At 41.7% G+C, this 27,740-nt stretch overlaps 1 protein-coding gene across 1 annotated transcript in view; it reads right to left on the bottom strand.

Moving 5' to 3' along the window:
- The window catches only part of SGPP2 (sphingosine-1-phosphate phosphatase 2), a 393,667-nt gene that overhangs the window by 71,706 nt on the left and 294,221 nt on the right, over nucleotides 1-27,740 (bottom strand). Inside the window, exons 3-4 of the mRNA XM_069213464.1 lie at nucleotides 20,396-20,575; nucleotides 6,030-6,119 (exon numbers count right to left, since the gene is read on the bottom strand). Of these exons, the coding sequence (XP_069069565.1) occupies nucleotides 6,030-6,119; nucleotides 20,396-20,575 (270 nt within the window). The remainder of the gene's footprint in view (nucleotides 1-6,029; nucleotides 6,120-20,395; nucleotides 20,576-27,740) is intronic.

Here is a 27,740-nt window from a genome sequence, read left to right as displayed (position 1 = left end):
TGGAGGGGAAGGTACCGGCACTTCTCAGCCCAGCTGTAATACTTTTAGTTTCAGAGCACCAGCACTTCTCGGCAGCAGGCAGGTATGATGGGACAAAGAGTGCCTGCACTTCTAGTTTTCTATTTCGAGCACTGGCTGTGGGGGCATCTGTGAGCTTATGTTTCACAATGAATGCAAAGAAGAGTGAAATGGACTTAAGGCGAGGTGTACTGTTGCAGTATCGGTGTGTGACCGGTGGGAAGATGGACAGGTTAAAATGGCGGCCGAGGACGCAGAATGTCGAGACTGCAGGGTCTTGATCCAACCTCATGCCTCTTTCTTCCACCGCCCTGCACTTCATATCTCTGTATCTCACTCTTGCAAGTTTTCATCTATGCTTTCTCGCCTTGTCTGTGTTCTTTTATCTTTGCCTTCCTATTTTTTTTTCATTTTCTGCCTTTCTCTCATGCCCTGGACAAAAAAGTGTGATGATGGAAATTAAGACCGAGATCCCACAAATAAATGCAAGTGGCCACCACAGGCACAAATTAAGCACAGGCTTTCTTACACGCGTCTATCTTGCTGCAGCATTCTGGATCACTAGCAGAGAAGAGAACTCGGGATGAGGTAGGGAGTGTCGCATTAGTTGAATCGGGGAATGACGATTTCCTCCAAGTCTTCTAAAACGTCATTAGACGAAGTTAAGTGGAAGAGGTGCCGGGTTAGCTGCAGCTCATGACAGGACGGGCTTCTACACGCTGAGATGGCTTATGTAAAAAGGTGCCAAGCGGGTGTGTTCAGACGAGGCATTTTACTTTCCTCAGTTTTCCCAGCAGAATGTTGTATGTTTATGTAATTTGCAGGTTATGCTACAAATACTTTTTATAACACAAAACACTACATAAAAAATGATTAACTGAGGCAGTGAGCCTAAATCACCCGAGGATATTGCAAAACAAATCCATTGTGACGTCATCTTCTGCTCTACACTTTGAATGTCTACCATAGTGAAGAAGCTTATCTATAAAAACTCCTGACTTGCATTATTTCGAATTTGCCCAATCAAAAAAACAAAAAATGTGCTTCACAATTGTTTTTATTTTTATTGAATTAAAAAAACATTTGATGGAAAAATATTTTCATATTATGAGTAAAAGTATATTTTTAAACTCTCAGTACATTACCCACAACAGGAATGTGCCTTTAATACAATAAATGACCCCTAGAAATCTTCAAAGTGCCTTGTCAAGAAAATTTTGGGAATCGGATGCCCTTTTTGGGATTTTTAATTTATTTCTTATTTTTGGAGCCAAAGAAGAAGGTATATATATATATATATATATATATATATATATATATATATATATATTCCTCAACAGATGGAACGATAACCATCTGACGGCTGCACCAATCCCATTAGTTAAATCTCGACCATTTGAACGAAATCATATTCAGCAATGCCGAATTAAATTGAATTATATCAAATTTATTGCTTGTAATGTTGACACAGAGTCCTGCAATGAAATGTCTATTTATATATACATACACACACACACACACACACACACACCAAGGTATTGATTTTCTCAGCGAGTTCGATGTACCCAGTAAACCTAACAATTGACCTTTGTTTTCTGTTAGTTTTTAACTGCACTGCTTTGTTTCCAAATAATAGCAATCCCTTTTTAACGTTTTAAAGCCAAAAGTTGAGAATCATAAAATATTTTCTTGCCTTTTGACTTGTCTATGCAGATAAACATTTGCCATTTTAAAGACACTGACTCTAATGGTGGCTTATGCTCAAAAGGGCAAGATAAATGTCAGTGAACTTACAGATGCCAACTACACCTTCAATTACCCGAGCTAATTACACAAGGGTTCCAAATGTATTATGTTCAGCCTTTCTGAAGGAGAATTCTCTAAGTGGTGCACACAGCTGCAATCCTGTCCACTTAACTAAGTTGTTCCTCTGGGCTGGACACTTCGAGGACCTGGAAAACAACAACTGACCTTTAAATATCTATATGTTATGTGTTCCCTGCATTTGCAAAAAATGAGCAATAACAAGAAAGAAAAAATTACTGGTTGGAAAATCTTAAGATATAGATGGGAAAGAAAGGAGACATCATTATAGGGGAGAATTGCCATACCGATTTAGGTGCTAGAAATTAAATTTTACATGGGAACAAGCAGACACACAAAAAAACTGGAAAGTTGCAAATCACCAGCTCATATCTGCCTATGACCATGCATTTCTAAACCTCAAAAATCCGACCTCAGCCCAGTTCTACACCTCTTATATTCCCTGAACCCACCATCACTCCCCATTACCCGCCCGCCAATCCTCATAATACGACTCAAACCTCTTCTATCGTCACCCCTGTAAAACGGCACACTCACCAAGCAATCACGCGGTCAGTGCTTCTACATTGGAGTGCCCTCTGGTCCTAGGACCGAACAAAACATATCCTCAACAAGATCAAAACCTAGTAAAAGTTGTGGTTAACTATAAACCCCAAATTGTATACTATTACCCCATGAAACTGGAAAAATAAAAATCACCAAAAGACAACGTAAAAACCTGCTCCAAATCACCTCCATTTCCATTTAACTACTCTAGTCTGGTTTCACCATGCCTTCAGTACGTAGGAGGGCTGATGGAATAGGGGTGTCTTTAGTAATCCTAAGGATACGACTCCACCCTGAATTAGGCTCACATTAACATCATACATTTTAAAAGAGCGAGTTACTTAAGGTTCCAAAAGCATGCTCGACCACGAACAAAGCTCTCTGGAAGCCATAGAGGGCAGTTCACAAAATAACTAAATCAGTAAGGAAATACAACATTGAAATAGCAATCATACATTAGAAAGGTATAGGAGAATATTTGTGAAAGTATCAAAGCAAAAAATATTCATGAAATTAACTGGGACTGAGGATATGTAACAAGATCAACGGAATATGAAAATTAAGAAAATTACAAAAGTTCACATCTAAAACTTTTTGCTAATTTAAAATGTTGGCCAGGAAAACCTCATGCCCTGATAGAACAGTTTTTACACATTTTGACTCATGAAAAAAATGTGAGGGACAAATGGTCCATCTACCCTCTGTCGCCTGCTTGCAATATGCTTAAGCCTGGCTTGTGTGAGAGCTCTACACCAATGGACAGGCTACAGTCCTACTGCCCGAACTAGAGATAAAAAAGGGATTCGAGTTCTTGATAGAGTCCCAATGTGGTGCACTAAATCAGGAATTGAGGCAAATCTTCAATGCTGAACAAATCTCTTAGTTAAAGCCTCGGGAGCACTTAGGGAAAGATTAGAATGGTTCAGCAGTGATAGGTCATACACTAAAAGATGCACCAAATACAGCGAAGTGGCAGCACAACCTTATTGTCACTGATAATTTGGTGTTTAAGTCTGGCAATTGTGGAATAGGTATTTATAGTTTTAACTTGATTGTGTTATCTTTTTACCGAATTGTATGTACCAAGAAATAACCATAGATGGTTGTGGGTACTAGGTTACTACAGAAATGTAACTTATGAATTGTAAAATTTATTTTGTGTTTTGTGTTTGTGTTGCCGTATCAGCACAATATCAAACAAATAAAACTTGAACTTGGCTTTTAAGTTGATCTCAAACTTGTGTATTTCCATTGTCACAACTCCTGCGCAGACACACCATGAAGTTAGCAACCTACACCTTGAAGGTCAATACTCCAGACAGATACCTTTGGGGATCACTGTTCTGAACAAGTGGCAACAGGACCTCAATTCTCTCAGTCACACAAGTGATGAAAATGTGGTGCTCCCAAAAGTTCCCTGTACCACGAATGGGGACAGTTTACACAGGATCACAGGAAAGTGGAAACATGTAACACTTCATGGAGCTTGAGGGTCTGGTAAGATAAAGGAGACTCATAACATCTCTTCGCAGGTCATCAGCTCTGAAACTAGATGGCTACTCTGTGACATAACTAGGGTATTTCTGCAGTCAGGAAAACAGCGATGAAAGACTCTGCACAATTACATTATATATACCACTAGATTGGTCAAAAGAGGTTCGTCGATCTCAAATGATTTAGCAGTCGTGTCTTGAAGAGACATGGAAAGGAAGGTATCTCCTTGCCTACATAGAAGTTTCCCATGAAAATGTTAGTGGTCTTCAAAGAAATTATATTTTCTCAGAAGAATGTGAAGTGGTTTTTCTGTAAAAGCCAGAAACAGGCAGCACAGTTCTCCTTTTGAGATACTTAATGGTTTCTTCCAATTCAGAACCTCCAGGGGTAGGAGGGACTTTAGCTAGAATAGTCCTGCATGGAAACAAACTCGTTCCCCTCCAAAGCCCGGCATAATAACCTGGGCTAAACAACCCCAAGAAGATGAGTAAAAGTACAGTGACTCAATCACTGAAAGAGCATACCCCTACCTGCCAGGGGAGGAGCATAGACCGACCCACGCATAACCTGCAGTGTCACTCTGGAAGTAGATAATATTATGTGCACTGTAAATGGTTGGCAACACCTCAGTTTGCTGCTAAATGCTCTTTCATCAATCATTGTACATATAATAGAAAAAGGTGCCTAATTTGGGAAAAACGTACTAAATGAATGAATGAAACATTTGGCTGTGTGCATGGACAGATTGACTTCTTACAACAAGCTTATGAAGAGCTAAAATGTTCCATCGCTCATGAAAACCAGGATTGTAGTACCTTAGTGTAATGTGAGGTTGAACCTTCCTCATGTGAGTCAGGCTGATAATCTTAAAAAGGTATTCCTTAACACTGTCCACTAAATCACGTTTTACCATTGTAATTAGAAGTATTTCATAGTAACAGAGGACAACACATTTAAAAAGGAACAGAGAAAGTGAGGACAGCAGAGGAGATCAGGAGACTGGGGCAGGACGGGAACAAAATAAACTGAGTGAAGAGAAATGTAGCATCAGCAAGGAGCATGAGGCAGTGGTAGGGAGGACGGAAACGTAAATGAGAGGCTGGGAGGACAAGCGAAATATTTCAGAAGTCTCTCTTTTAAACTCTTTGTAAAGCCTATGGCTTTTTAGAGAATGCATGTGAAGAACTGGGCTGTGAAACGGGCATTTTAGCCCAGATTTGAAACTTCCCCACAGCAAGAGTCAGATCTGCTAGCTATGCACAGAGCTTAACTTGAGCAGGAGGTTGGCTGGGTGCGGGGGAGGGGCACCAGCATTAATTTCAGGGACCAGCACTTACTTTCCCTCATTAAACATTTACTAACAGCAAGAGAGGGGAAAAACTCGAATTGGAAAGATGGAAACAAACATCACTAAGAAAAAAGCGAGTACCTGCAAGAGTGAGATAAAGAGTCAGTGAGTGTCCGACAGCGGATTAGCACCCGCCGCTGACTTCTCAGCAGAGCGCTGAGCACCACCACTCATTCTATTACAAACTAGGCAATGGCTATTCTTGATGAAATATTGGACTGGTGTTCAGACTTTCACCTGCCTTTATCCCCCACTCAGCCCGGACTGGTCTCAAACCTCCTCTCAACTACACCCCCGCAATACAGGGCAGTTAGCAAGTTACTCAGTGGAGTCTTGACTTCCATCTGAAGCAGCATTCCACATGATGGGGTGGGAACAGTGTAGCAAACCTGCTTAGAAATACTTTCAGTGGCAACAATCAGTGGTCGGATTTGATGTTGAGTTACAGTAAAAGAACTTGCAATTTCATTCATCACACTAAGGATGGGTCACAATTTTAAAGCTGGAGTTAGAAGTGTTCATTATCCAAACTCTTTAGCTGAGACTTGAGAAATATGGATGATGTTTAAAAGTACATTTAAAGCTGGTAGTTGGGAATTATTACTATTACCATTACCTCGGAAGCAGGTGCACTAGAGTTATGGTTATGCCAGTGACTTCTTTACATCTAAGTCTAGGCCTTATAGTATAGCTTCATTCGTTTTACAACTGAATTGGTGCTTAAAAGACGCAACTTAAATGTAGGTCTATCTGGTCAACCACACTTCGTTAAACACACACACCCTTGTTGAAATCTTACCAAGACAGTGTGCATTCCAGTGTACAGTCTACTGAGAGATACCAGGCTTGAAACGAAAACCGCCACAGCGACTCCAAAATCAAATGGGTACTGTTAAAAGAAAGTAATACAAATGTTAACTGTAATTGCTGTATGTTTGTGTTCCACACCAGTACCTGTTCTATGAATCAGGCTGGTAAGCATTCATTTTTAGACAGACTTTGCATTCTAAACACATTATCCCACATTAGAACATTGGAATGTTGAGAGCTTCATTGAAGACAATGGAGTAGCTCTGGGCTTATAATGGCTGGTCCAGCCTGGAGCTCCAACATTCCAATGTTTGTCTTTCAGTTTCTCTTTTTTAATTTAATACATTCTACCCTTAGCAGATGTAACGTTCAAATTGCCTTATACCTCTTCCGTCTCGGGATATACGTGTTGTTAGAGGCCATAACCCTCGTGATAGGCCCTCACCTTCAGCTCAGGCCTATAACTTGGTTCGGTCCTTTAACAACCGGCATGGCCCTTGGCAGCGGGCTAGAGGGCTAAATTACTAATTTAATGTCATTACGCTGCTATTTTAGAAAGTAGTGTCCAGCTTGCACTTTCCTAAGCTGAACCATTTTGACTTAAAACATTTAATGCAGAATTCGAGAATATTTCGTATATTGGCCCCATCTGCCGTAATATACACAGTGGCACGTCGTTCAAATGCTCTTTCTTTCAAAAGAGGACGAGAATTAGGCCAAACTAAGGATATAAGGCCTTTGCTTTTGTGCGGGCAGTCGTCTCTGGCTCACAGGTCCCAGAAGATGGAAAGCAATTAAGGGAAAGTGATGAAACGTTCTCCATATTTTGAGAGTTACCCTAGAAGAAAACAGTATTGGCTGTGTAGGTCACATTTTTACTCTCAGATGCATCTTTCCAGAGATCCTACAAATCAAACTGTTTTGTGCTTACAAAAAGTGGCGTCCAATAAATAGAAGTCACACAGTATGGAATGAACAATACCCAATCACCTGCAAAGTTAAAACAAAAACTTTTGAGCCTTTTCCAACGATATGATGGGGAGAACATCTGCTACTCAGTGGCAGTTTATGCCAAAAATGAGACTACAGTAGAGAGATGTGCCGATCCTTGCACCCACAAATTACATTTTACACTATTTTATTAAAAAACTGTTTTGGCCAGAAACACATAGTGGAATTCAACTGAGGATGAACTGTGCAAGTATAAGACTCCCAATATATTTATGTTACACTTTTCCCTAAAATTAGTCGGTAGTTGGTCCAGACTTTGGTGATGGAAAATAATTTGTTCTAAAGCACTCACAAAATAGAGAGCAAGTATAAAACAGAGGTTGTAAGGGCTGATAATATTGCCCGATTGTGAAAAAGTGACCTGGTATTAGATGGACAAAGCAAATAGTTTCTAAAATTGTTGAGTGTATTTGTGGAACTATACAATTCAACTGTTCACCTGACATCATATTAGTTGTACTTGTGTGTTGATCCAACTACATCCGTACGTTTGTATACTTGTGTTATAATTTGATTGAAAAACATATATGCTTTTTAAACTTGTCTAAGTAACAGATGAAGATGTTCTATATGTTTTACCCATAATTTAATTTTAGTGAACACAAGACCCACAATTTGTTACATAGTTCTCCCAAACCTCATTAGCACCAGCTTTTTGCAAAATATAAATTATGCAGTAAGTTTTGAGGACTAAGGGACATATCTAACATTTGATTATGTTCATCAATTGCAATTTTTTCCCCAAGAAATTTTGCGGATCTGCTTAAGTGCATTTAACTCTCTTTTCCTCTGGCCCATGTAAACTCATAAGGATATTCCATAGTACAATAGCCAAGGCTGATTTAAGATCAATAAACTCGAAATATTTAGCAACCAATTAAGGACAATAATAGTTATGGAGTTGGATCAACATAAAAAATGAATCCAGAAAAGTACTGGTTTTAGGGCCAAGCAGTTAGAGATATATTTTATTAAAAATACATTCTACAGCGGTAAAATTTGTGTGGAATTAGGTATATTACACAATCTTCCACTTCTGGTTTTCCTTAGTTCATCTCTGTCTTTGATCCTGTTCTTTCTCATTTTCTCCTTCGGTTCATGTGGTGCTCTGGTAAAATCAAATTGCTTTCCTGTGCTGCTTTGGTACTTTCCTAACAATACTTCCACATCTATAAAAGCACAACTGCTTGTGGGAATATTTCTGTCCACCTTCTCCATTTCCCACTATGAAGGATTTTGTAGTTCGAGTGCCATGTCTAGATAAAAGTTAAAGAACTATTAATTTCTGAATAGGTTGGACACAAGTTGGTAATTTAATAGGTCTAACCTCAGATAAACTACATTATCCCATTTTGCAGCTTCACCTTACAAGTAAGGGTGACAGCACTGCCCAGACTGAGAGGTCATTCTAAGGTCCACAGACCACCTTAGGCTTAAGCCCTTGGACAAACTTCATTATCTGGACAGTCTCAGTAAATAATGTGCGAGAGGAGGCGGGGTAAGGCAAAGCACTTTTTTTTTTAAAATCATGAAATGTTAAATATCCCAATTACTTCAATTCTGACCCTCATTGATATGATAGATGAAGTGAGATTTTATGTAAGATTTACTGCTTCTTGGCATCCCCTCCTCAGAATTCTGCAGGAGAGTTTGCCTGATTCAGATTGAGAGGTCAGCTGTTTTCTTCCCAGATTCTGCCATTTCCCTTTTAAATTTGCCCAGCCTAGGTTGTACAAGTTACTGGTGGATTTGCTTTAAGGCGTTTGCTTTTTAAGTCAACGGTTGCCAGCTTATTGAGGGTGATTGAAATATTGTATTATGAGATAGATAATATGGGTTTGGAAAAGCCATGGAGTTTTAGGGTTGACATTTAATAAATATAGAACTCTTAATTTGTTCAGTTGCTTGGATACGAGGGGAGAAGACTCCAGCTTGGTCTGAGGTTGCACTTTGTAGTTTTCGTTTGTCAGAAGTGGGTTGTCAGCTATTTGATTTCAATGTCTACATTTTGGGTGTACACCATTGGTGGGGCCATTCACCACTGGTATGAAGCCCTATGTCCTTGATCAACTGAGATGCAGTTTTGTGATTGGACTGTCTCTGGGTAATGTTTTTTTGGGTGAACCACCCAGCACCTGCCCTCAAGAACTACCTATTTTTACATAATTAGGGTTTTGAGTTTTCACCTAAAACTGATTATAACCAATAAAACACCCCAAAGGCAACCAGAAACACCGCTATTTATTGCTTTGGCATCCACTAGTGTGAAAGTAGTATAAGAGCTACTCCTATCCCTACACAATGTTCTGTGATGGAGGGTCTCACTTGGGCCATTGTAAGTAACGTAGTAGGGCTTGTGATTGTCCACAGTCCCTGGACCCTAGACTTTGGGAGCATATCTAATCTCATAGTTTCAGCTTGCTGTTCACTGCACTTGAGCAGGGTCTAAGTCCATGAAAAGGGCACCACCATGATGTCATCCTTCCTCAACAGGGAGGCAGAGTTTTGCTTTATGAAAGATAAGTAATAGGATTGCGGCAACAAAGATCACTGTACATATGGATGCAACCCAAATCAATGTTTTTCCACAAAGTGCTACACCTAACTCTCCTTGTTTTAGGTTTACATCATATTTGTCTGAAACAGGTGCCTTTATGAGCTGCAGTCGCACATACAAAAGGATGAGGGGGTCATATGATGAAATATTTAGTGCTAAGGAATAGGCGCAGAAGGTGGATTATGTGTCAGTTCTGCTGAAACTACCTTGCCTAGAGTGCAACCCATAAAATCCATCCAGCCTATGCCATTTGCCTGAACAACAGAATAGCAGGAAGATTAGTTAAATCCTTACAATGAACTCATCAGCTGCAATCCAATCTTAATGGAGTGTAAACATTTCCCCATCCATGCACTTCATTTACATGGGGTGTGTCTGGCCTGGCGATAGGAGGAGTTTAAGTTCTGGGAACGAGCCTGTCATTGAAGTGAGCTCAATAAAGAAAAGCTACTAGAAAAATCAAATCAAGGAAACATTGTAGGATTGGGAGTGAGAAGCAGTAAACAGCAAATAAATGAAAATTGGAATAAAAGAGGGGAGGTTTCAAATAAGCACAACATTCTCAATAAGCGCTGGAAAATCTTCATCCCAGGATATTTATTTTTATGGTACAAACAAGAGTAAATAATGATAACCACTGGTATTGATAATTTTTGAAAACTTTGGAAAACACTGATGAAACTCCACAGCACACAGAAACATAATAGAAATGCCAATACATAATGTATTATTATCCCCAATGAAGGCATAATTTAATGAAATCTGGCAGCATAGACCATTCGATTCTGTTCTAAACCTCTGTTGATCCCTCTGCAAACTTCAGTCCTGGATGTCTACTAACTATTTTATGTTGAATGGGCAAAATACTGAATTTCTTCTCATTGCCCTAGGATGTAGAAAAATATAGTCAACCCCTTATGGCTGAACCATCTAAATGTGGATTGATTTTCGTTCTCTTCTCATGTCAATCTGCTGGGATTCATCTTGGATCCAACAGTCACTCTTATTTCTGCAGATCACTTAACTAAAACAGAAACCTATAGTCATACTATCAAAAGGTAAAGAATCCAATCTATCTGACCACTCGGTGAACTGTAATATAATTTGCTAAAAAAATAACCAAAGTGATTCTTATGCCAGAGGTTCTTAATAAAAGTATGTGAAATATCAAAATCTCAGTTTTGTCTGAGATGACTTTGGGTTATTTACATTATGTATCAGTATATGCCTTTTTGGATAGGTTACCTGTAAAAGATATTTGCCAAGGGGTATAAACATTTAGCTGTGGTCTCAACACCAGATGTCAAATTACAGGGTTGGTGAGTTTCGTAAAGTTGGTGAATATGTTTGCTGTACCAGTAGAACAATGGATCTGTGTCATTTAATACTCAACGGTTCCCTATTCCTTAACTTTTGTCCGAAGACACTTTGCCCATTATTTCTATGACATTTTATGAATTGTAGGACAGATGCATTGGAACCAGTAGGCTGGATGATGATTTTTTTTTTTTTATTACTAATTAGATTTCTAGCATGGATTCTCCATAGTTGTCTAGCTTAAGTTTGTTAAATAGTAGGCACTCTACCCCCAATAGGACTCTTAGCATTGCAGCCTTTCACTAAACTTTACACATGCGCATTTTCCCCCACTCAATTACAGAACTTGCCTGCATAACTAGGCCCTTCCCACTGCCTCATATTCATCTTAACTAGTCCAACACAACTTACTGTTGAAGGTCTCTCCCAAGTAGCCCTAACTGCCACTGCTTTTATCGTGCATATTGTTTCCACTTGAATACTATGTAGATGGTGTCTTAAATATCTGCAGAAGTATATATCCTAGCCACTGGTGGCTGAAGCCATTGGTTATGGGGCGCATAGACCATGCTAGGATTGAATGTACATAGCTAAAAGAGTACATTAGTGGTTGGCTTTACTGGAACTCAGATGAATAGCTAAAGGTCCTATTAAAAAAGGTTTGTATGTATTGTATTGTAATAGTATGTTCGGTGGCATGTGTAGCTGCAGATACACATGCTGTGCACAGTCCGCCGTCTGGTGTTGGGCTTGGAGTGTTACAAGTTGTTTTTCTTCGAAGAAGTCTTTTCGAGTCACGAGACCGAGGGACTCCTCCCACTTCGGTTCCATTGCGCATGGGCGTCGACTCCATCTTAGATTGTTTTTTTTCCGCCATCGGGTTCGGACGTGTTCCTTTTCGCTCCGTGTTTCGGGTCGGAAAGTTAGTCAGAATCTCGGAAAAATTTGTCGGTATTGTTTCGTTCGGTATCGGGATAGTTAGAACACATCGACACCGAACCTTGAAGAGCTCCGGTGACCCTTCGGGGTAATTTCGATCCCCCGTCGGGGCCTGGTCGGCCCGACCGCGTGCAACATCGAGACTGATGGAACAGACCCCGTTCCGATTCTGTCCTAAATGCCACAATAAGTATCCGTATACGGATCAACATTTGGTCTGTAACTTGTGCCTGTCCCCCGAGCACAAGGAGGATACGTGCAAAGCCTGTCGTGCGTTTCGGTCGAGAAAAACGCTCAGAGACCGAAGAGCCAGAAGGTTGCAGATGGCGTCCACGCCGACAGGACAACAACAGTTCGAGGAGGAGGAAGAAGAAACCTTCTCCATCCACGAGTCGGATTCCGAAGAATTCGACGTCGAAGATCAACCAACCGTGAGTAAGACGTCGAAACAGAAATCACATGAAAAGACTGACAAAGCCCAGGGAACGCCACCGCCAACAGCCCATGGCTTAACCCGGAAAGTAGGTGACCGTCCATCGGCACCGAAAAAGGGCGAGCTGGTGTCCAAGTCGTCCGACTCGGGTCGAGACACAGGCACGCAGCAATCTCGGGACCGACAGAGTGGTGCAGAAAAGGGTCGACACCGAGACAGCGGCACCGAAGCTGCTCAGCACAGCGGCACCGAAGTTGGTCGGCACCGAGACGGCACGACACCGAAAAAGAAAAAGATCTTGTCGGAGCAGAAGAAATCCAAAGACACGGTTTCGGTGCCGAAACACCCGGCAACCGAACCGAAAACTGGTTCCTACTCAGAGGAACAAGGACTGTCCTCTCAACTCAAAAAACATAGATTTGAGGAGGAATTGCAAACAATAGAGCCAGATCACACGCAAAAGCGGATCTTTATTCAAAAGGATACAGGGAAGATCAGCACTCTTCCCCCAATCAAAAGAAAAAGAAAGCTTGACTTCCAGCAAGGAGACAAGCAACCACAAGCAAAAGTGGTAAAGAAGGTAACTCCACCACCCTCACCACCACCATCAACTCATGCATCACCGGCACAAACTCCACCATTACCACACTCACCAGCTCATACCACAATGAGCCAGGATGATCCGGATGCATGGGACCTCTACGACACTCCAGTATCGGACAATAGCCCGGAGTCGTACCCAACTAAACCATCACCACCTGAGGACAGTACATCATATGCACAGGCGGTAGCTAGGGCAGCCAAATTCCATAATGTTTCACTACATTCGGAGCCTATTGAGGATGACTTCCTCTTTAACACTCTGTCCTCCACCCATAGCCATTATCAAAGCCTTCCCATGTTCCCAGGAATGCTAAGACACTCGAAACAGATATTTCAGGAGCCAGTTAAAAGCAGAGCCATAACTCCAAGGGTGGAGAAAAAATACAAAGCACCGCCCACAGACCCTGCTTTTATTACATCACAACTGACACCGGACTCAGTAGTTGTGGGGGCAGCTCGTAAGAGAGCCAACTCGCATACATCAGACGATGCACCACCTCCGGACAAGGAGAGCCGCAAATTTGATGCAGCGGGAAAAAGGGTTGCAGCACAAGCGGCAAATCAGTGGCGCATCGCCAACTCGCAAGCGCTCCTAGCGAGATACGACAAGGCTCATTGGGATGAGATGCAACATTTCATCGAACACCTCCCCAAAGAGTTCCAAAAACGAGCGCAACAAGTGGTGGAAGAAGGGCAAAGTATCTCTAACAACCAGATACGATCTGCCATGGATGCAGCAGATACAGCTGCAAGAACAATAAATACTGCAGTCACGATAAGGAGGCACGCATGGCTGCCCACATCTGGCTTCAAACCTGAAATACAACAGGCTGTGCTCAATATGCCGTTTAATGAACAGCAATTGTTTGGGCCAGAGGTGGACACTGCAATTGTAAAATTAAAAAAGGACACCGACACAGCCAAAGCCATGGGCGCACTCTACTCCCTGCAGGGCAGAGGTACATTTGGCACATTTCGTAAAACAACTTTTAGAGGAGGGTTTCGAGGCCAATCCACAGAAGCCAGCACCTCACAAACAAGACCACCTACCTACCAGGGACAATATCAAAGGGGAGGCTTTCGGGGACAATACAGAGGGGGCCAATTCCCAAGAAACCGGGGAAAATTTCAAGGTCCCAAAACCCCTCAAAATAAACAGTGACTCACAGGTCACACAACCCCTTCACACAACACCAGTGGGGGGAAGACTACGCCAGTTCTACAAATCTTGGGAGGAAATAACAACAGACACTTCAGTCTTGGCAATTATCCAACATGGTTATTGCATAGAATTTCTCCAACTCCCTGCAAACGTCCCACCGAAAACACACAATATGTCAAAACAGCATATAGACCTTCTAGGACTAGAAGTTCAAGCATTACTGCAAAAAGACGCAATAGAATTAGTACCAAGTCAACAAAAGAATACAGGAGTTTACTAACTGTACTTTCTAATACCAAAAAAGGACAAAACTCTAAGACCAATACTAGATCTCAGAACACTAAACCCCTACATCAAATCAGACCACTTTCACATGGTCACGTTACAAGACGTAATCCCACTGCTCAAACAGCAAGACTACATGACAACATTAGATCTAAAAGACGCGTATTTCCATATACCGATACATCCCTCGCACAGGAAATACCTAAGGTTCGTATTCAAGGGAATACATTACCAATTCAAAGTGTTGCCATTCGGAATAACAACTGCGCCAAGAGTCTTTACAAAATGTCTAGCAGTAGTAGCTGCACATATCAGGAGGCAGCAAATACACGTGTTCCCTTACTTAGACGACTGGTTAATCAAGACCAACACACTAACAAAGTGTTCACACCACACAAATTATGTTATACAAACCCTTTACAAGCTGGGTTTCTCCATCAACTATGCAAAGTCACACCTTTTGCCGTGTCCAACACAGCAATACTTAGGAGCGACAATCAACACAACAGAAGGGATAGCCACTCCAAGTCCACAAAGGGTTCAAACATTTCACAAGGTGATACAGGCCATGTATCCAACACAAAAGATACATGCAAAGATGGTATTAAAACTCCTAGGCATGATGTCCTCATGCATAGCCATTGTCCCAAACGCAAGATTGCACATGCGGCCCTTACAACAGTGCCTAGCATCACAATGGTCACATGCACAGGGTCAACTTCTAGATCTGGTGTTGATAGACCGCCAAACATACATCTCGCTTCTATGGTGGAACAGTACAAATTTAAACAAAGGGCGGCCTTTCCAAGACCCAGTGCCAACATACGTTATAACAACGGATGCTTCCATGACAGGGTGGGGAGCACACCTCAATCAACACAGCATCCAAGGACAATGGGACGTACATCAAACAAAGTTTCATATAAATCACCTAGAACTGTTAGCAGTATTTCTAGCGTTGAAAGCATTCCAACCCATAATAACCCACAAATACATTCTTGTCAAAACAGACAACATGACGACAATGTATTATTTAAACAAACAGGGGGGGACACACTCGACACAGTTGTGTCTCCTAACACAAAAAATATGGCATTGGGCAATTCACAACCACGTTCGCCTAATAGCACAATTTATTCCAGGGATCCAGAACCAGCTAGCAGACAATCTCTCTCGGGATCACCAACAAGTCCACGAATGGGAGATTCACCCCCAAATACTGAACACTTACTTTCAAATTTGGGGAACACCTCAAATAGATCTATTTGCAACAAAATAAACTCAAAATGCCAAAACTTCGCATCCAGGTACCCACACCGGCAATCCCAAGGCAATGCTCTATGGATGAATTGGTCAGGGATATTTGCGTACGCTTTTCCCCCTCTCCCTCTCCTTCCATATCTAGTAAACAGATTGAGTCAAAACAAACTCAAACTCATACTAATAGCACCAACATGGGCAAGACAACCTTGGTATATGACACTACTAGACCTGTCAGTAGTACCTCATGTCAAACTACCCAACAGACCAGATCTGTTAACACAACACAAACAACAGATCAGGCATCCAAACCCAGCATCGCTGAATCTAGCAATTTGGCTCCTGAAATCCTAGAATTTGGACACTTAGACCTCACACGAGTGTATGGAGGTCATAAAACAAGCTAGAAAACCATCCACTAGACACTGCTATGCAAGTAAATGGAAAAGATTTGTTTGTTACTGCCATAATAATCAAATTCAACCATTGCATGCATCTCCAAAAGATGTAGTAGGATATTTACTACATTTGCAAAAATCAAATCTAGCTTTCTCTTCCATAAAGATACATCTCGCAGCAATATCTGCGTACCTGCAGATTACTCATTCAACTTCCCTATTTAGAATACCTGTCATTAAAGCGTTTATGGAAGGCCTAAAGAGAATTATACCACCAAGGGCACCACCTGTTCCTTCATGGAACCTCAACATTGTCTTAACAAGGCTCATGGGTCCACCTTTCGAACCCATGCATTCTTGTGAAATGCAATACTTAACGTGGAAAGTTGCATTTCTCAACAAAAGGAAAATGGACGAGACTGAAGCGTCTTCTGCTGTAAAAGTGAAACGTGCTGTGAAAACCTCAGATTTGATTGTTTTGGGACTTCCCTGGAAGACTACTGAGCAAGACATGAAGGACTATTTCAGCACTTTTGGCGAAGTAGTCATGGTGCAGGTAAGTGACTTAAAAACTGTAAAAAAGTGACTGTAGGTGGTACATCCTTCTCCGTCCAAGCAGCCAAACTATGGAATTCATTACCCCCAACTATAAGAGCCACAGATAACTTTCTTGTTTTCAGGAAACTACTCAAGAGTTGGCTCTTTCCTTCATAACCACCTTTTTCAAACAAATATGAACTGCATATGCCTATGTGGATAATTATTTTTTTCAGATTATATGTATATTTCTATTTATTTATAGTTTCTTTGGAAAATATGTATTGCTACTGTCATAACAATAAAATACACACACACTCCTTTAAACCTGTCTGACTAAGTATTTTTTACCCATGATTCTAATTATGTATTGTATGTGCATATGTGTGTGTATTCATGTGTGTGTGTGTGTATAAATATATATATATATATATATATATATATATATATATATATATATATATATATATGTGTATGTATGTGTATATGTTGTTTCTGTGCCTGGCATGTTTGTGGATCATTGCATGGCTCCTGGTTTTTTGGGTTGTTATACTAGTTATCTATGAATTTCTGCTCTCTTCTTATCACACTTATCTACTCATCACTCTTATGTCATGTCTCTATCAAACTATCCTCCATTCTCACTCGGACTCATCCCAAATTCCTTCGACCACTTTCATCTCCTAAATATCTCTGCCTAAGCTCTTCCCTCCACCTCCACATCTAACTCACCAAACCTCACTCTACCTCTGTGACCTCCCACACAACCCTACTAAATTCTCCTGCATTCATCTCACCCTGCTACTATGCTCTCCCTAACCCTTCCACATCCTCTTTCCCCTCCGCTCCCCTTTTATTCATCCCAAGCCTTTGGATTGAGTAAATGAAGGATAAACTCCCAATTAACACTTCTGGATTTCTTTCCTCCTCCACCCCTCCATTACTCCAGTCAATCTAACTAACAAACTCTCATATCTGCAACTCAAATGAACTCATAATAATACTAAAACTGTACTCCTTATTAAATTATACTAATCCATCACTAATTCTTGTTGGGTACCGGAGTAGCGTGCTACTCATCGAAAAGCGCTTCGACGCCTCGTCAGGGGTAGTAAGCGCTATATAAATACGATTACAATACAATACAATGATGGCATTTAATATAGCATCTGTATAAGTTATTTGTTGACCCTAATCAAGATGATGAAATGTTAAGGTATATGCATGCATATTTTATATTAAACTGTATGAACAGTATTAATCTATAATTTATTAAATGTGTTTTATGGAATTGTACTGTAGTCTCAATTAAAAATTATTTTAATAAACTTGACTTTAAACCAAAAAAACAACTGAATTAAAACCATATGTCTGGTTATTCTGTAATTTGATTAGATTTATAATGAAAGGAGTCATATCGGCATTTTATTTCACAAAATATGAATTGTGGGCCAACTTTGGGGGCTAATTGAAATGCTCACTATGCAAAATTTTAATTTAGCTCTCATCTTTTCTTTAGAAATTTTATAACCTATGTGCATATACTTTACAGTTATTTTTTATGTCCGAATGAAGATAATACTAAGGGCCAGATGTAGCAAAAGGTTTTACCCATTCTGTGTCTATGGGAAAATGTGTTCGTACATATGGCCCTAAATCACTATGGGTGAACTACACAGTACATTGACCTAATTAATTTTTCACTTATAAATTCATATGTCAAGAATATCTCTGTTGTACAATATCATACGTGATTGCGGTCTACATTAATGAACAACATTTATTTTTCTGTATATTTTATGATGGTTATGCACCTGCAGAGTCTGACCCCCTCCAACTGACAACTCTTATTGGAATATTCAGTGGAATATTTATCTCTGACAATCTTATTCCCTGTGAATATTTTTGAATACAATGTTAACAACTAAAACATTTGTAAATAAATTCTGTAAGGTTTCTATCATCAGCTCCACCTTTAAATAATCTAAAATTAGAGAAAAAAAAATAATTCACCCTTGAAGCCACTTCTGCCTTTCTATTGTACTCACAAAGAAAGTAGGACATTTAATCATAGAGGCCGAGTATTACATTTTCCAATACAATTCTAACTTCTAACTTTCTTGCCTTTCTCAATGAATTTTAGGAGTTATCCTCAGAAGCTGCAACAATAGAAGCTCTCCAAGTGTACTTGCATATGTAATTATACACACACACAGAGAAAAAAGCTATTAGGTTTGCATTTTTGCACGCACAAATGCTACACACATAGTCAATTTTGAAAATTTGTGGTTTATAAATTGGCAAAATATGTGCCTGTGTGTATAAACCATTACTCCTTTACCCCGATCAATCTTGGCCATGTTCCCTTCTATTTCCTAGCCTGAAATGTTTTACTGTTATTATTAACAGGTGTCAAACTCACACTGTGTTAAAACTTTTGGGACTATCCTAAAGTTGAGGAAGCATTTTGTTTCACCACCATTTGCAGCTGTCTCACCTAGGACATCCTGCAACCAGAGCGTTTGAGCAGACTGACTCGTGTAAAAGTCTATAATATTGGCCATTTTTTTAAAATTAAGAACTAATAAATCCAGTTATGTCCACAAATTCCCTTTTATGAATCCATAATATTGACTTTACAGTTATAAATGGTGATATATGTTCCCTTAATTATTTAGATACAAAAACCGGGTTCATAGAGTATATACCTAGGACCTCTAGTGGATTCGGGCCACAATAAAATATAGATACATTATGGGGGTAAAAGGCATGAAACTAGAAAATACCAATAAATCTGCTGATTTATGTTTTTTTTGCTCTAGCTTTCCTACCAATAAGACCAGAACAATCCAATGTTAGAACTGGTTCAAAAATAGCCATCACTGACAGTCTCATGAATAATATTGTACGATTTAGAATATTAAATGCTGCTGGCAAATCATATAGCTTGGGAGCAGTAAATTAAACTTAGGATGCAATAGTGGGTGCCCAACGTTGTTTGTTGTGCCTAAGTGTCCTTACTAAGTTGAAAGTCATATTTCATAGTTGGTCCCATGTATAGTTGCAGGTGACCTTGGGCAACTTTTTATGAGATTTTTAAGTGGAAAAGGATTATTGGATGAAATGGTAATTAGACAGCTAAACAGGATCTCCTTAAGGCTTATGTATCATATCAACAAGAAAGCGTCTAACAATCTCTTTGAAATTTACTTCTGTATTCGTGGAAGATTGTGATATTTTGGGGAAAGCTGGCACGGAAATTTCAACACTGAACAAGCAATTCAAATATGGTGCTATCAAGTGAAAGCACTTAGACTTTCTCCAGTTCAGACATTTTTTTAAATATTGAATCTCTATATAGATCTGACCTGCGGCAGCAGCACCAAGTGGTCATTGACCATAAAGGTGTTATGCAATGCCCTTTCAGAATCTAGAATTGTGTTCCTTGTTGGCATGTGTTAGGATTGTAGCTAGTGATTTAAAGGTGACCCCACTAAAACAACCTGCTTTGCCTAGAGTTTCTGGCAGACCTACGTCTTCACATAAATACGGATAAGAATCAAGTGGTGGTTAATGAGCAATATGGTACATACAGGGACACCTGTTCTTTTCATTTTGCCAATTATTTGCTTCTGTGCAATAATGTTATAGCCGTCTGTGGTATGTGTGTTGCTCTCAGGTGATTAGGTGTTCTCAGCACTCTTCTGTGTCTATGCCTTACACACCACCCAGACCTTGCTCAAACTATTTATAAACTCCCTTTCCATTTGGAATGCATGTTATTGGCTAATTAGTTTATTTTGTTGTCCCAGTTCAATGCTTGGAGCACGCTTTATTTTGTTTTACTTCTTACCTTATACCTGTGCATAGTTGAGAGGAGGAACGTGAATGAGATGGCGGTAGCTGCCATGGCATGGGTGGATGGCATGCCGTACTCTGCATCAACTCTGGTCTCTAGCTTTACAACTGGAGGAGAATGGGGCCGGGGCCACTTCAGAAGGTCCTTGGACACTTGACCCATATACATGACGAACTGCAGAGCAAGAGAACAGCATGAATTAGACACCTATTAGGAACGTGTAACATATTCATTTGCCACAATAATCCATAATTGCAGACTTTAACAATCCTCCATTTTTGCTGGTAACTGCTGAAGTTCAGTACTAGCATCATTCTACAGTTATTATCAAAGTCAAATGATGGAATGAGTAGCCTTCGAGCTCAGGCTTGGGACTTGTGTGCAAAGGACTCAACATCAGTGCGAAAGCGCGTTCCTGACCAGCTGAGCCATAATTTTCTTGTGTGTGTAGTGTACCAGGCCAGCGTTGTGCACACACCATTCTATGAGGACATAGTTCTAAGGCCTCATTGAAAAGCTGTAAACAATTTTTCCGCCAGCATTAAACTCAAATCTTCTTGGGCATTTATGAGAATGTGGTTTCTACAACTGGGACTGCTGAAGGACTTGGCCTTTTTACTCAATATAAAGTGATCTCATAGTTCAGTCATTCCATACCAGCATCTGAAAATTGAGCAATCCAGGATAGATAAGAACCAGTGTCAAGGTACAGTGACTAAATAAAATGCCAAGAATGTCACAGTATCATTGGTTAATATCTTCCATGGCGTGCCATTTCAATAGTAAAGTGTAGATATCTTAAGGTGCCTTGCTTCCATGCCACCTGCCTCAGGTAGTTGTCAGTTGTAGACTAGATGGAGAAAAACATGCAACACAACAAGGTCAAAAAGCAGTGGTACCCATAAGCTGAGGAGGAAGATGGACTAGGGGCATAACAATGTATGCCCTCCAACCATAGGGGTGTTTCCAGCTCACGCTTGCGCTGTGTTATGGTTGGTAGGCCATTACTCCAAATACAACCGTAACATCCCCTTCTTCACCACTTTTTGGTACAGAAGCAACCTGAAGCATGAAGTGCTTCTCCTGGCGATTGCATCCTTCCAGCTGGAATGTACAGAGATCTCCCTCAGTTAGAATGATCTTTTTCCTGACACACAGAGTATCAGTTTGAATGGGGGGAAAACAACCCACTGCTCTCCAGCTATCTCACATGGACTTGTATTGGGTGGCTACGCTCCCTAGGCAAACCCTTGGCCCAGCTGCCTAAGGGCATGTGAAAATAAACTTCTTGGAATATGGCGTAAGCCTACTGTGTACGTGTTGGCACTGAACCAGCGTGAGACTTGTGTATAGGGGATCTGGAACCTTTAATCTGTGCAAGGAGTTCAGTCTCTAGCACTCTCAATTTGTTACAAGCCCAGGACACCATATATATACCTTTAATTCGCCCAAATGCACTGGGGCAATTCATTTCTGCTTGCACTCTAAAAACATATCTCACGGTAGAAACTGCAAGCCACCCTCAATGTATACACGTCAGGTTTCAAATAATAAGCCTTAAGTGGCTCCAGTGCCCACGTCTGTACTGATATCGTTATATATCATAACCTAAAAAACGTTTTTAGATTACATCGATGCAACATGTGTTTTGTATTACGATTCTGTGAGTAAAGAAGTCGCTGCCATATCTTGATATGGTTCATTAATATGCATAAACATTATGACCGACGTCAAGCCACCCTTTCTCTAACCAGAATAGCCTCAATTGACTAGCGAGGGTTTTAGAATTTCACTTCAGATGGGACCCAGTCAGGCCTGGTGCATGCATTTTTGCTGCGCTTAGCAAAGCTACTTTTTTCTGAAGTCTTTGTCCACACGACCATAGTCAATTACCGGAGATATTTGGCGACTCCTTGCTGGTGGCACTGCAGACAGATTCCTTGTATTGACCTGAACTAAAACTGGCTCTACAAACTAGCAATTGTGGGCCAAGTCTAAACAGGCCTAACCAGGTGCAATTTGGGAGGGCAAACAGTGCAAAATGCCATTTGTGCGTCGTGGAAAGGTAGAAAACGCACATTTTATCCAGCAATCTGAGGGCTACCACTTGCTGTCCAAATAAAAAACAGCACCCCACACAACTCGTAATTAGTGAGAACTCAGTTTTTGCTTATTTTGTACCAGGGATGTAATATGTGCCATTAGCCTTTCACAATCAGGTCTATCGGATATTACTGTATTAAGAAACTGGTAACAAGCCCTAGCAAAGTCAACAGATCTCATCTGTTGGACCTGTTGGCTTTGTCAATGTGGTTTGCCGATGCGGTGAAGCATCGGCAAAAAAATAAAGAAAAAAGGCCGATGAGAACGTTGCTGGTCACGCCAGTCTGTACACATGTGAATGCGTTACCACGCAGGTACGTGCCTAGGGAATGATGCATGCGCCTTTCTTTTATTTAAAAATTACTAATCTAAGATGGCGAATGCCACTTAAAAAAAAAAAAAAAAAAAAAAAAAAAAAAACATTTTTAGTGCAAAATAAAAAACAAAAAAGAACCACGAGGTAGTCAGCAAACGGAGGGACAGACGGGGGTAGAGGATGGAGGCAGGAGGGAAAAAGCTGCACGAGGGAGAATGCACACGTGGGGAGGGGAGATGCACTTGATGGAGAGAACAACATGGAGTGGAGGGGAGTTTGGCAGGGGAGAAGTGCATGAGAGATCGCAAGCTACACGTGAGGAAAAAACAACAGGGGGAGTGCAGAAGCACACAAGGGAGAGAACAACTACAGGGTGGGAGTGATGGAGGGGAGAAGCACACGAGGGAGACAGCAAGCAGTATACAGAGAGAGCTGCACAGGGGGCGGGGTGGGGAGTATTTGGTGGGGGTCAATCACACGCGGAAGAAAGCTGGAAAAACACAAACACACTCAGAATACTTAACCAAAAAGGAAAAAAGTAATCCACTAAAAACGAGCAATTGAAGCATACAAGTCAGCCAAAGAAAAGCATGCCAAAGAGGCTATGTTCCAGTGGCGGGAAAAACACAACTGGAAAGCAAGCCATTGAATAAGATAAGCATGCAGGCTGGGGTAGCTATTAAGAAGTGATTGGTAGGAATTTACTATTTGACCATCTTGAATAGTTTTAGGGCATAAATAAAAATAAGTTAGCATGCACGAACTTTTGAATAAAACAAAAAACTAGGGAAAATCATGTCCTCAATTAGGCTAGGGTGGCGCCGGAAATGAAGCTGAAACAGGACAATGCTATTTCACCATAAAAACAATCCATGCAGTAGAAATTCATCTACTAATGTTCTTTCACAAGATGGCAAACTCTGCAGGGTTACATTTTGATGGTTTGCCACCATATTGTGATCAAATTACATAGTACATTTGGTAATGAAGGCTGAGCAAGAGGCGGAATCAACAGACTAACTATGCTTTGGTTGGTGTACAGCATGCAAGCAGGAAAATGTCAGTAACGTAGGATGGGAAGACAACACTCCACAAAGAGCAACAGGATGCTCTGAAAGTGGGCTATGCAAAATTGAGATCATCTGTGTGTAGGCGAGGGAAAGTGATCACTCCGAAAAGTAGGTTTTTCAGGATTTTTCAACTGCTATTTTCATGAACTTAGCAAAAACAAAATTTTGTGTACCATTCACTACAAGCCCATTGACAACTTCTAGATCAGTTTTAGGAGACTGGATTCCGGATTCCTCAGTCTACTCAATGACTGAGGAAACTTACAATGCCCAGATATGCACCATCTGAAAATACATTGAGAGACACAGACTAGCCTCAGATTCCTTATCGACCCACCCATCCTCCCTGCTTGCGAACTGTGTACTCTTCAGTCTTGCTTGTGTGGTTTGGGGCGTTTTGCTGTTCTGCTATGTCTCAAAACATCTCTTTTTCTTCTAGTTGGCATATACACAAGGCATATACACTATTGCACTGTTTTTCTACTCCATTGACAGTTTCTCTGTGGCTCTGCGTTGGTCTGCGGCTTCAAGTCACTAAAGAAATGGACGTCAGCGTGTCAGAGAAGGGAATATATGGATTCTGCTGATGTCATGTCTGGGGACAACGTCGCTGCAGAGTTGCTCAATGCCCTCTACTGACGCGCAGAGGTATAGCTGAAGAAACGTTTCTGGATCCAGTCTGACCCCTGGGGGAGAATTCTAAGATAAGGAATCTGCAGCCAGTTGTCTCTCAGATACAGGTCTTCATCCTCTTTGTGAAATAGTTAAATGAAAGGTGAATCATTAGCTATCCCATATAGTTGGTTATCGAAAAAACAGGTGCGAAACCCAAGTGAAACAAGGAATAATTCATGTTATAGTTAATACAGAGATTGTTGACTGAATGGAGAACTTGCATGCCTAATCAGGGTGTACCTCAAACCTCCAAGCCATTGATACAGGTGACTGTCTTGAATTGTGAACACGGAGGGTCAGGCTACTCCTGTAGCGTAAACATGCCTCAGTACCTCAAAGACTTCATCGCTAGCAGGAAAGCAGTCAAAATGTTTGCAGCAGTATCCACGGAAGAGGCTAGACGATCCAGAAATGAATCAAGTTACTGCAGACATTTTACTATATGTGGTGAACTTTGACATTCTGTCCCTTTTTCTTAAGGTTTATTGGAAACAAGGTGAATCCCATCTAAAAATGCCTAAATAAATACCAATCATCAAGGTCATTTCACAGGACATACAGGAATAAACGGACACTCCAAGGTATGACATGCCAATTAATACTGGGAACTGACATCCTGTATTTGAAACTCTGCTTGGATACAAGCAATCCTGGATGTTGACAACTTTCTGTTCCAAATTATCATGCTCTCAACTTGGCTAATTTCATACACCCTTTTCTCTCTTTCTGAATAACATGCCAATTCGTGGATTTATGTTGGATTATTACTCAATTGTACGTGGTAATTTTCTCCCTGGTTTTAGTCTCCTAGCAAAACAAGCATTGGCAAAGACCTTAGGTTTGACATTGGCTGCCAGCCTATTCAACAAATCAATGAGTTTTTGTAAAGCGTGGCTACTCACCTGTGAGGGTCTCAAGGTGCTGGGGGAGGAGGGAAGAAGGGGGGAGAGTAGAACCTCACCCGAAGAGCCACGTCTTGAGGTTTTTCCTGAAGATGGTGAGCGATGGGCTTTGTCCGGGGTATAGGGGCAGGTTGTTCCAGCTCTTTGCTATGATGTAGGTGAAGGATCGTACTCCAGTGGTGGTTTTTCGAATGCGGGGTATAGTGGCCAGGGCCAGTTGAGCAGAGCGGAGGGATCTGGTGGGGGTGTGGAAGGAGACACAGTGGTTCACGGAGGCCAGTCCGACATTGTGTATGGCTTTGTACGTGTGGTGAGTAGCTTGAAGGTGATTTGTTTTTCTATTGTGAGCCGGGGGGGGGGGGGGGTCCTCAGGTGCTGGGAGATATGTTATTGGCATGGTAAGTTAATGACAAGTCTGGCATCAGCACTCTGGATGAGTTGCAGCTTTTTGATGTTTCTCGTCGTAGTGCCGGTGTAGAGAGCGTTGCCGTAGTCAAGCCTGCTTGTGACTAAGGCATGGGTGACTGTCCTGCGGCAGTCTGCTGGGATCCATTTGAAAATTTTCCATACTTGGCGTGGGTGTGCCAGCAGGATGAGGTGACTGAATTTACCTGTTGGGTCACAGATAGGGAGGAGTGGAGGATGATGCCTAGGTTGCGGGTGTGCTCAGTCGGTGAAGGCAGGGTGCTGAAAGATGTGGGCCACCAGGATTCATCCCATGCTGAGGGGGTGTTTCTGAAAATAATGAGCTCTGTCTTGTCAGAGTTGAGCTTGAGGCAGCTTTTTCTCATCCAGGTGGCGACGGCTTCCATTCCTGAGTGGAAATTCCTTTTGGCCGTGTCTGGGTCTTTGGGGAGGGAAATTATGAGTGGTGTGTCATCGGCGTATGACACGATGTTCTTCCATGACTTCGAGTGGGGTCACATATATGTTGAAAAGAGTTGGACTCGGAGAGGACCCTTGGGGAACTCCGCAGCTGACTCCTGTGGGTTTAGATGTGTAGGGAGGGGCTGTGACCCTCTGAGTCCTTGGGGGATGCGGTGAAGCAGTCGCTTAGATATCCAGTGTTAAGGCGGTGGAGGGTCATGGCGTTGTAATGGATGCTGGGCGGGGGACGGCTTGATGTAGATCCAGGGTTCCTGGCGCTGTGCGCAGACAGGCTTGCCTTTGGTGTGCCAGCGGCTGCGTGTGGCCGTCATTAAGAAGGGGAGGGGGGGTTCGGTCAGCTGGGAGGAGGGAGGGAAAGGCGCTTCGCAAGGAGGGGAAGGGGGGAGGTGGAGCCGCAAGGAAAGGACAGAAAAGAGAAAAGAGATGGAAGACGCCTAAAGTAAAAAAAACAAGTGAAAGAAAAGACTGAAGAAAAGAATCAGGAGTAAAGGAGAGACAGAGAGAGCTACTTACTTGTGATGGTCACTAGACTACCAGGGATGAGGCGCAGGCAGGAGCCTGCAGGTGTAGGAGGGCCTCGAACTGAGAGTCAAGGTTGGCTCAGTTCATTCCCAGGCACGGCAGAGGCAGCAGCAGCCAGAGTAGCTGGGGAGGGCAGCAGACGGTGACCAGGAGGTCAGTGTAGTTGCCCTCTCACTGCGCCCCGGCTGCCATTAAGAAGGGGAGGAGGACAGGGGTCCGGTCAGCTGGGAGGGCGGGAAAGGTGATTCACGGGGAGGGGAGCGGGGCTGCAGAGGCAGGAGCAGTACAGGAGTGAGAGGGTCAAGGAAAGGCGCTTCACAAGGGAGGTGGTGGGGCTGCAGGAGCGGCACAGGAGGGAGAGGGTCAAGGAAAGGACAGAAAAGAGAGAAGAGATGGAAGAAGCCCAAAGTAAAAAATTACGAAAAGAAAAGGCAGAAGTAAAGAAGCAGGAATACATTTAAGATAGAGAGAGCTACTTATGGCCACTAGACCACCAGGGATGAGGCACAGACAGGAGTCTGCGGGTGGAGGAGGGCCTCAAACAGAGTCAGGCAGGCTCTCAGTTCATTCCCAGGCAAGGCAAGGCAGAGGCAGCAGCAACCAGAGGAGCTGGGGAGGGCATCAGACACTGACCAGGAGGTCAGTGTAGTTGCCTATTGACTTGTGAATCTCAATTTTGTTTTGTTATGGTTTCAGCAACATTTTATTGTTGGGGAAGCTGCCGGGCCTTTGTCAGTCTATCAAAAAAACAAGACTGGCTAAAAGCAAAAACATTTTTTAGTCTCAAATAGCAAATACTGTCGTAGTAGTCCTAGCCACATAAGAGAATTACTCTGTGTGGGTGAGAGAAAATGTGATTGACA

Source organism: Pleurodeles waltl, chromosome 11, assembly GCF_031143425.1.
Source record: "Pleurodeles waltl isolate 20211129_DDA chromosome 11, aPleWal1.hap1.20221129, whole genome shotgun sequence".
In the NCBI taxonomy this organism is placed as follows: domain Eukaryota; kingdom Metazoa; phylum Chordata; class Amphibia; order Caudata; family Salamandridae; genus Pleurodeles; species Pleurodeles waltl.
This window is presented reverse-complemented; position numbering and strand designations above follow the sequence as displayed.